This window comes from Austrofundulus limnaeus, unplaced genomic scaffold (genome assembly GCF_001266775.1).
Source record: "Austrofundulus limnaeus strain Quisiro unplaced genomic scaffold, Austrofundulus_limnaeus-1.0 Scaffold222, whole genome shotgun sequence".
NCBI lineage: Eukaryota > Metazoa > Chordata > Actinopteri > Cyprinodontiformes > Rivulidae > Austrofundulus > Austrofundulus limnaeus.
In genome coordinates, this window is record NW_013952624.1 from 641,469 (window position 1) to 652,207 (window position 10,739).

Below are 10,739 nucleotides of genomic sequence, written 5' to 3' on the forward strand. Positions count from 1 at the left end.
AAGAACACATGATAACACACCAACTCTTTGTCAGCTTCAATCTTTCAGACTGAAATGATCAGAAAGTATAAAATACAAAACTGAATCTAATATTCAATTCATCAGTTACAAAATTTCTTCAGTGTAATGCAGCAGAGGTTCATAAAGGTGGGGTCAGAACCTCTGTGTGGGTCAGGAAACATGGTACTCAAACAGTTCTAGACAACAAACAACGCTTAAAATGATAGCTCAGACTAAAACCATCTAATGTTGAGAAATGATAAAGTTTTTGATCAAACAAAATTAGACACGTCAGTAACTCATTATGTCCGTATGTCACAGATAGACTTTGCATGGAGAAGGGACAGAGGAGGAGGAGCGACAAGATGACTTATGTTGTTGTTGTTGTTGTTGTTATTATTATTATTATGTATTTTCCCATCACTGATGACCAGAAAAGTAAAATCACTGATGTGGATCCTTTTAAGGGTAAAAATGTGGGTTTGTGACGCAGTACAGAATATTTCACAACTCAAGCTGAAAAAAACCCCACATTTCTAGGTGACCTAAATAAGACAAAGGATTTGGTTGCATAAATGATTTTCACATTAAAAAGCTTAGAACTTCACATTCCAGTTTGGTGAGAAAACTCCCCAAATGGGAGGCAAATGTCTTCAACTCCAGAACAAAAATCCAGTTGTTTTGTTTTTAAAATGCTCTACTTTTTGCAAACATGCTGTTCACTTTTGCACATATTTATGAACCAATTGATGGAATGCAGGGATTTCCTGAAATAAAATTATAACCATGCTTTCTCTTCTTCCCCGTACCCAGTGAGTGAACGAAGGTAGCCATAATACACATTGTTGAAGTTTATAAATTAAGAGCTTTCCATTGAACTACACAAATGGTGAAGCTTTCTCTTTTGTGGAGTGATTAGGCATATCGATCCCTGAGAAATAAAACACTTTCGTATTTAGATCTTAGACGGACATACGCATAAAACGTAATAAAAAACCATTGATTTGTGAGTGTCATAGTGTTGGCAGTTAGGACTGTTCAGTAAACTTTCTACAAAAAAAAAAAATCAATTCATTTTTAGTGGAAGCACTTGGCAAAGATGGAGCTTCTCTGAAAGGGTTTTGTAATATCAGAGCTGGAGCGATCCAACAGGCTTTCAAGGGAACAGAAAGCAGCAGGATGCATCACACTGTTGTGATAAACATGAAAGCTAAAGAACACACAGCTCATGGAAACCTGGAGATAATAAAACGGACAGCGAATGTGTGTTCTTTAGCAAAATTTGTCGAAAGCCACGAAACTTTCAGAAATACAGGGAAAAAAAAACATGGTTTTATGTTTTTCCTGCTGCACCAAACCTGAGTCAGTGATAAAGCCCATTAATCACCTTTTCATTCAAATCAGCTGTTGTTGGAGCAGAGAAACTTTTAAAACATGCAGGATAGTGGATCAGGTTCCCCATAAACTGTAAAATGTTTGTTTTCTCCTTATTTACATGCATAGCATCGTTTCTTTGGTCCTAAAATGTAAAAATACAAACATATATTAAAGCATTATTGATTTTTAGTTTTACAATGTAACAAACAGTAGTTTTAAGTGTAAGGGTCACTACTCACAGCAGTCAATAAAGGCCCTCCAATAAACTCAAAGTGGCCTGTGGACCACCAGTTGATGGTCACAGTTGTTGCACATTTTGCCGTTTTTAAAAAAAAAAAATTATTTAAGGATTAAAGAAGCAGAAATGCCTCTTTTGACTGTAAAGGTTTTAACACATCGTTTAGATGCACATTCCTCTCCTTTGCAAATAAAACGTGATTTAGTTTTATAATCTCTGGTTTGCTGTTGCTGATGTTTTCCACTGTTTTATGTTTTAATTATTAAACCAGTATACGGGTTAATTTTCTACCAAACCAGTGACATTAATTATAGATTAGTGTGTATTTTCATTTTTTTTAAAATTTTATCTCAAACAAAACATAAAAATCTGTTTGTCTCTAATGTTTATTGTGCACCTGTGCTTTGTGTAGCCACACTGTGATTGTGTTTCAAAAGTCATTTTGTCAACAACAAAGCTGAAGATACTATTGCAGTGTGCCAAACATGACTGAGCAGCTGAACGTGTTTCCAGAGCTACACGGCAAAACTCAATAAGAGAGGACGAGTCAGCAGTGTCGGCATGGGATTTATGAAAAGTTGACAATGTTTGCTTGGGAAAAACAACAACAACAAATCCTAGGAATGATGCTCATCGATTGAATTGGCTGTTTTTTTCAGACTCAGCTGTGACTTTAGGAGAGAGGTTGCAAATCCTGATTCAAGTAGCAAAATAAATCTTTCTACGAGCCAGCACGGACCATAACTCTCACTTTACTGAGATATGTTTACAGCTTTGTAATCAACTAAAATTTATTTATTTAAACTAAAGAAACATTATCAGGACAAACAGCGAGTATAATATGTGTCTGAATTCAATTAATGAATGTGGTGCAGGTTTTTTGTGCTTCAGACAGTTGTTTTAGCTTATTAAGTGAAAATCAGTCTGACTCAGCTAAAGATGAGCATTTATGAGCTACTTGTGTCAGCATTTCTACAGACGAATATCACAGCCAAAATACATTTAAAGGGATCGTTCAGACTTTTTTCAAGTGATGTCTCTTTGAACTTTGGAGAAATAATTATTCCAGCAAAAATACTGCAGGGTGTTCCATACCCTGCACAGGAAGTACTACAGCTAGCTGCCCCTGCTACTTTTATTTGCACTCGCAAATAACCATCCACTTATCTGTCTTCTATCACTTAGCTGTGGTCCCAGACATCCCTTTCCCAAGTGACACCCTTCAGCTCTTCCCAATGTGTTCAAGGAGGACACACGATCCCTTCACAGCAACCGCCAATTTACACTGCATCCACTCCGATACAAGCTCCGCAGTAAAAATGCCAACATTATGATTGTTTTGGATTAATTATATATATCTGTTCTACCTTGACACTGTCCAGTAACCATATCTTCTTATAACCAGTTTTCGGCTGTTAATCTGTTTTGGCCCAGACAACAGGACTCCAGCGAGGGATTGACCTCTCTTGTTTGATAAGAAACTCTTTGAGCTGAGAGCCCTGTGATTGGCTGGGCAGTACATTCGTCGATCTGTGATTGGTTGTAAACTGTCACATGGTGTTAACATAATGTTATATTACTGGCTGTTTCTGCTGACGAAGGCAGCCACAAACCCGACAGACTTCCTGATTGACGTCTGTTTTGTTGCTCAAGATTAAATCATTATGGCGACCATACACGCAGACTTTCTGTGCATTTATTCCAATGTGTTTCTGCATTCTTGGTAAATCATTTCCATGACAATGATCAATGAGAGCATTTACACCGCATCCGCAGGGCAGGTGTGTGTGAACGGTGTCGGCCAAAATTATATTCGATTGCCAAACAGCAGAGCAAAAATCATACAATTCATTAAAGAAAAACTACATTTTGTCAAAATCAAAGCTATATTAATAAAAATGTGTGGGTTTATTGCACAATCTTGCATTTCCTGTGCAGGTTTATCAAAGCACATCGACTCTTTGCAGCAGAGCCGCACGCAGTGTAAATCAGGGTGGAAAACAGTGACGGTGAAGTGCGTGGAGTGGACCAAAGTGGTGCTGTGCACAGTGTAAATCCGGGGTGAGGGTCCTTTTTTAAGCAACAATTAATGCTTCATAAATAGGTTATTCATAAGTTTGTAAACCCTTAATAAGTTAATCATTAACAATTAAAAAACATGGAAACAGACTCACTATTTGGCATGATCAAGAGCTGTACTTTTTTTCATTCAGGTGAATGTATTTTAATGCTGGTTGCTGAGTTTGCATTTGCTTCTATGCAGATAACTTGTTAAAAAATAAGAAATTTAATTATGAATAAATGAATAAAATTACAACCACTTGATCTTGCCAGAAAGTAAGTCTGCCTCAGTTTTGTATTGGTCACGGTATTCATTGTTCCGTCAGTCCGTGAGCTGAGCCCGTACCCTGAATTTAAAGTGGTTCAGACGCTGCAGAAAGCCACCATGGCTGATGTAACGTTGCATAAATTCAGAGACGCTCGCTGCTCTTGAGTCTCTCAATATTATAATGATGTCTGGGGAAAAGAGAAATAAGCCCAAAAGAAACACGCTGAGCGCTCCCCTGTCACCATCGCTCCCACCTCACAAGGTGAGCCTGTGAAAAGGAGCTCTCATGAACTCTCACTTGTCAGTACTTGTCTTTTAATGTGTCTCATTTTCAATGTCAGGCTGCGTTTAAAAAGAATGAGGAGTAAAAAGTGGCTTCGGTGTAACAGCAGGAAGACTGCCTGTAATGGTTCTCTTCTGTGAGGATGCTGGGATTCATGCTGAATGAAAAGCCAAGGATGGAGTCATATTTAAAAAACAGCTGCCTCGAAACCAGCTTCTGCAGTCAGCTTCACTTCTGCACAATTAGCAAACAAAAACTTTGATTTGTTCTTACACAGTTATTACATTTAGCTAAATTTTATTAAATGTTAAAGGTTATACGGTATGTGGGTGGCTCAGTTGGTAGAACTGGTGTCTCTCAGCAAAGGATCGAATCAGGTTCCAGCTACCTTTCTAGGCAAAGTTTGCATGTTCTGTCCGTGCATGCATGAGTTTTCTCTAGATACACCTGTTTCCTCCCTCCAAAAACATGACTGTTAGGCTAATTGGTAACTCTAATTTGTCCCTGGGTGTAAGCGAGAGAGTGAATGGTTGTCTGTCTTGTTTGTCTCTAAGTGGTTCTGTGATGGACTTGTGACCTGTCCAGAGTGTACCAGTGACTGCTGGATATGGGCACCAGTGACCCCCATGACCCTGAAAGAAATGAGTAAAATATAATGGATAGATGGATGTAATATGTAAATATTAAATTGTAAATCTAAATGTAAAAGTTAAATCTTAAATTTTGTGGCTAAATGTTGACATTTAGGCTTAGGTATTTTGGAATGGAATGCAGCCTTTACTGCTGGTGCTTGGCTTTTGTTATGACATCATCAACCTGAGGCAAAAAGCAACAGCTAATGCTGCTAACCGTGCTAATGCTGCTGAAGATGGCGTTTAAAATTCTAATTCAAAACGTGTTCATCGAGAACGGTGTGGCTGCACCTATGGTTTGAAGCACAGCTCGGACACAGGCTGCAACTGCAAGTTTGGTGTCTTGTAGGAAATTGTTAGCAGTGTTAGCAGCGCTAGCAGTGTTAGCAGCGCTAGCAGTGTTAGCAAAGTTTGCGGTTGCCTTTGTGTCAGAAGGATGATGTAAAAACAAGAGCCGAGCAACAACAACAAAGATTTAAGATTGAATTTTTACATTTAGATTTGATTTAATACTTACATAGCATTTAGTAAAAAAGAGTAAAATGTAAGAACAGTGAGCTAAACAACAAAAATGTGAGTGGTATTTTTTAACTAGGATTTTACACTCACAAAGTGAACTCAATGATAAAAATGTGTTGGCGACAATTACATTTTTTTATTTTACACTTGGTGCCCCATACCACATGAGTGTTAGCTTTTAGTACTGAACACTATTTAAAAGCATAGTCTGTTCACTTGCAGTTACAATGCAGCACATGTCCTGTTTTATCAGTTTCCTGGATGTGGGATGTTTACAATTCAGTTATTTATTTATTTTATTTATTTTCCATCATTTTAACCTGATTTCTCTAGAAAACATATTGTCACATGACAGCAGCATACCTTGGTTGGAGCTGTTGGAGGAGAACCGGTCTGTTTTCTTTAAGGTTCGAAAGTGGACTTTCTTGCTGGCCTGGCTCTCCCCATACAGGCCAATGGACTGGACCTGGATGATGTAGTCCGTCTCTTCCTCCAGGTCCCAAAGGACACAGGAACGGCTGGTGGTGTTGACCTCCCGAATGAATCGCTGCATGTGTCCATCCTGCCTCTGGGTGCAGTAAAAGGAAAAGAGAGCGACAGAATAGATTGAACTACCCGAGACCTCTAGCAGTAGTCAATACTGAGGGCAAATTAGCAATCAGAGTGACCACACAAAAACGCTTTAGCCTCGTTGCGAAAGGCATTGGCTTTTCTTGGAAGTGGCATTCCTTCGCTTCATTACTTTTAACGGGGCAAAGTTAAAATCAATAATTGGCAAAGTCACAAAAAACGTTGTGAAACAATCAGACACACACAGCCCGGTTTGAGATGGAGAAACCAACCAGAAAATACCCCGAGCTCCAGCGAACAACCTGCGGAGCATTGTGTTAACAGTTCTGCACTTTTTTTCACCAAATGGAGTCTTGATGAGGAATCGAGAGGCTGTGGAGTCGCCGCCGCCTTTAATTTAGATGGCAAACACTCTGTGAGAGGAGCTCGGACGAGCTCAGCCGCCGCGTCTGACCTTTTCACAAGGTTGTCGGATCGATCGAGGCACAATGATGTGAGATCTCTTCCTCCAGTCGCAGCCGTATATCTCCTCTCCGCTCGCTCTCATCTGCACTTACGGCGTCAATCGGCCAGATGGCTCCTTTCATTGGGCTTTCATGGCTTTGCTTGAATGGGAGTTCTGTCAAAAAGCGTTCACACGTTTTCAAACGGAGTAATGACTAAAGCTTTAGGGAAATAACAAGACACGTTTAAGTGCAGCTGCCTAAGATGCTGAAGAACCTTGACTAAAGAGTCACGCTGAATAGAAAACAAATTTTAATTGCTGTGTAATAGTGAGCCATAAAACTAATAAACTGCTGTATATTTGTTGCATTATAATGTGATAATACAACAGTGTGGCTGTTTAATAAACTTAAGCATTCGAATTGTAACTTTTTTCCTCCTGAGTTATTGGTGTTTTTTATTCTCACTCCAGGCTTCGACAAGTTTTTCTCCATGTTAAGTCTGAAGGAATTTATCTATTGAACTACCTCCACAATGTTTTCGAAAAAATATTATTCTGTCTATAAAAACCATAGCATGCAGGAAAACAGATCATAATAAACCTCCTCATTCCGCCTGTGGGCTTGTTGGGCTGCCAAAAAAGCTTCGGATCAAACTGCGAATGGCTGAGTTCCCCGTAAAAAATGGAAATGAAACCGCGAACATGACAGTGGTTTATTTTATAAGGTAAAAAAAAAGACCTGTTGTGAGATGGAGAAGCCAATTATGATGTCCCCCTCCGGAACCTCCCAGGACACAGTTGCTGAGTCGGCTCGCAGATGCATGACGGACACGTTTACAGGAGCTGGTGGCCGGTCTGGTGAGGAGGAAGAATGAAGACAGAAGTCAGTTAAAGTGAGACGAGCAAAGTCTGTTCGCTGGAACTGAGCGTAAACAAACCTTTTGAGTTGTAAAGAAACAAAAAGAACTTTACCTCATAAGTTTCACAGAAGGTGTCACAGTTTTTAGATGTTTCTGTTAGTTTATCTAGTTTTACAGGTTCTCATTTTCTGCACTTTATCAGTATGTTCAGGTTGTTTCTGCAGGTGTTTTCTGTTCCTATCTGTTTTTGTTTCTGCAGTTGGGTTTGTTTTGTTTCTGCTCACAGGTTCCTTCAGCTACTTCGTCTTGCCTGTCTGTCACACCTGTTTCCATTTATTAATCACTTCACCAACTGCTTGTAAGTTGTTTTCTTTTTCTTTTTGTTTAGTGTCAGAGCTACGGAGCCCGTGAGGGGACAGGGGGATTTTTTTTCTTTTGCGTTGCACGCAATACCTTTGCATTACCTCGCAATACTTTTGCGTTACCTCACAAKAYTGTTTTGCGTTCCCACGCAAAAATTTGATTTGTATATGAACTGAATTAAAACAGACTTTTATTTTGAAATATCCAGTTACCAAAACAGGATGGGTCGCCACAAGTTCGTGAAATTGACATCGATGTTGCGTGGCTGCACTGTGTTAAAATATCTGTAAATGACATCCTTCCATGCGTAGCTGTGTGATATATTCATTCTGAAGCTGAATTAAAGCAGTAGGCTAACTCGCTAATGGTGAACATGTGAGTTTGTTAATAAACCAGCAGGCACAACAGTGTTTAACGACTTTYGCGAGGGAACGCAAAAGGTATTGCAAGGTAACGCAATACTTTCGCGTGGGAACGCATAAAGAAAAAAAAATCCCCATGTCGCCTGTCGTGTGTGTGATTTCTCTTTCTCCCTGGCTCCTGGGTTTGTAGGGACACTGTCTGCTCTGTGGTACAGAGTCCCAGGAGCCAGGGAGAAAGAGAAATCACACACACGACAGGCCCTGGAGCAGTGTGGTTATCCTGACTGGGCTTTCCTGAAAGCAGACAGGAAACACAGACAGGATTCCATGCAACCTTCAGGTGAAAATGAAGACCCCAAACCCAGACCCAAACCAGTGGTTATTCCGTATGTTGCGGGGGTTTCGGAGAAACTGAGATGTTTATTTTCTAAACATGATGTCCCAGTGGCTTTCAAACCCCAAAACACATTACGGCAAAGGCTGGTTCACCCCAAAGATCCGGTGCCCCGGCACAAACAGAGCAATGTTGTATATGCTGTTAAGTGCCAGGAGGACTGCGACCAGTTACACATCGGGGAAACAAAGCAGCCACTGTTCAAAAGAATGTCCCAACACAGACGAGCTACATCTAATGGCCAGAACTCTGCAGTTTTCACTCATTTACAGGCCACCGGTCACTCTTTCAGAGATGAAGATGTTCTCATTCTTGATAGGGAGGAACGCTGGTTTGAGAGAGGAGTAAAAGAAGCCATTTTTGTGAAGAAAGACCGTCCATCATTAAACAGAGGTGGAGGTCTCCATTTTCAGTTGTCCCCCTCCTACAGTGTTGCTATTGCCAGTATCACTCCACCCCCTGTTAACAATAGGTGTTAATTAGGTGTCAGTGATAGCCATGTGATGTGAGTATCAGTCACATGGAGGCAGGGCTTAAAAGCCTGAATTTTGCCTGAAACTCTCAGACTGAAGAAGTCTCTTGGAGGAGAGACGAAACGTTTCATTAGAGAAGAACCCGTCCAGAAGACCTATACAATTTTTTTCTTTTTGATTTTTTACCCGGATTACTGAGATGCATCAGGATATGTTATCAGAGGTTCAAAGAGCATCTTGAAGATATTTTTATGTACTGCACTTTGTAACTGCTCTCTGTAATTTAGTTTCACAGTTGGCTGCCACCCAGTGCCACTTTTTCCTCCTGCTGAGAGGTTAAAACATTTATCTTTTTGATTGTGTCTGTGGAACGTTAAAGTTATCAAAATGATAAATGTTCTTTTGATTTTGTTTTTTTTTTTTTATCTTGCGTGCCTAATCTTTTGTGTCTTAAACTTGTGGGGGTATTTTAAGTCTTTCGTGAGTTATTTTACTTTATATTGAACCTATGGAATTTAAAGTCACATATTTGCATTTTATGTCTATCCTTCAAAAGTCCTTCCATTTTAACATTTGATATTTGTCAACTTCTGACTCTCCCTTCTTTGCTTTTGTCACTTTGCAGTCCTCTTCTACATTGTCATCCCCAGCATTGCAAAGTGGAAACAAAAGCCCGAGCAACCAAAAGGAAAGAAAGAAGAGAGGGGTGACGGCTCTAACAGAGGAGTTTGTACGGGTCAGACAGGCAGGCCAGATGGGATCAGCTGCAACCTGAAGGCCATTTCTCCAAGGCTTTTGTTGTTACTGTACGTCTAATAACATTTGTGTTTTCCCAGAAAGTGGCAGACACTGTGTGAAGAAGATCAAGGGAGGAGAAATGTCAGATACGAGGAATAAGAAATGACTTTTTCCACAAAAGGGGTATCAAAGAAACAATTACATTGAGCACAAAGTGGAAAAATTACTGATGCAGTTTAAGGTTTATAATCTTTATAGATTATATAGATTTTATAATCTTTTTAAAGTGGATTGTAATCCCCTAGTCTTTCTGTTCTCATATTAATCAGTAAGATGTGTGATGAGATTTGATGTGCAAGAACAAAATAGGCTTGCTTACAAAAGAATGATTAAAGACAATGAGATACAAATCTAGAGTTTGTACAAATGATTTGAGTCTCACTGTTTGCTCCATGTTCCTCTCATCTTCCTTTAATGTTTCTCTCTGTGCCCTCATTGGATTTTTACACTTTGGATGCATTTAGAGCAAACGCTGACCCTGAAGTTCAGTTCCTCAGGCTCCTGCACTCAGATTGGGTTGAGAAGGGAGATTAAAGAACTGAAAAAAGTGGCAAATTATTAGAATAGGATAAAAACCAAAAGTAAATTGGAACTGTATAGAGTTTAGGGGTCAGTGTACATTCAGGCAGTTTGTTTTTTTGTTTAAAGCAAAAAAAAAAAAAGAAGAAAGAAAGCTATTTTTTTCTTTCATTTTTCTAAAAAGAAAATTTCGATAATGAACTGTTTTCTGATTTCTGATTTTGAACAAAAATGAGCAAAGTTTTTTGCACACTATGCAAATAATTATAAGTATGCTTTATAATGCAAAATGTGTCCCAAATGAGATCAGACACGATCAAAGCTGTTTTGGACACAAACCGCTCTCAGCGTCTGCAGGGGAGAGAGGAGTTCCAGGTCAGGCCAAAAGTGAGTGCTTGTTTTTTTCTTTCATTTTCATTCAAAATCATTTGGTTCGATTTGTGTATTCGTTATTTGTTTTTTCCTTTCAAAATAGAATTTGAAAAATTAATAATTGGTGTTTTTTTTTCACACACACAAGTTTGCACAGCTATCTAAATGGGGACATTCCATTGACTTCCATTACATTCCTACAGCC

General features: G+C 39.3%; 1 protein-coding gene across 1 annotated transcript in view; it reads right to left on the bottom strand.

Annotated features, from left to right (window-relative positions):
• fndc4a (fibronectin type III domain containing 4a) overlaps positions 1-10,739 on the bottom strand; it is a 30,642-nt gene that overhangs the window by 10,915 nt on the left and 8,988 nt on the right. The window contains exons 2-3 of the mRNA XM_014019485.1: positions 7,133-7,248; positions 5,742-5,946 (exon numbers count right to left, since the gene is read on the bottom strand). Of these exons, the coding sequence (XP_013874939.1) occupies positions 5,742-5,946; positions 7,133-7,248 (321 nt within the window). The remainder of the gene's footprint in view (positions 1-5,741; positions 5,947-7,132; positions 7,249-10,739) is intronic.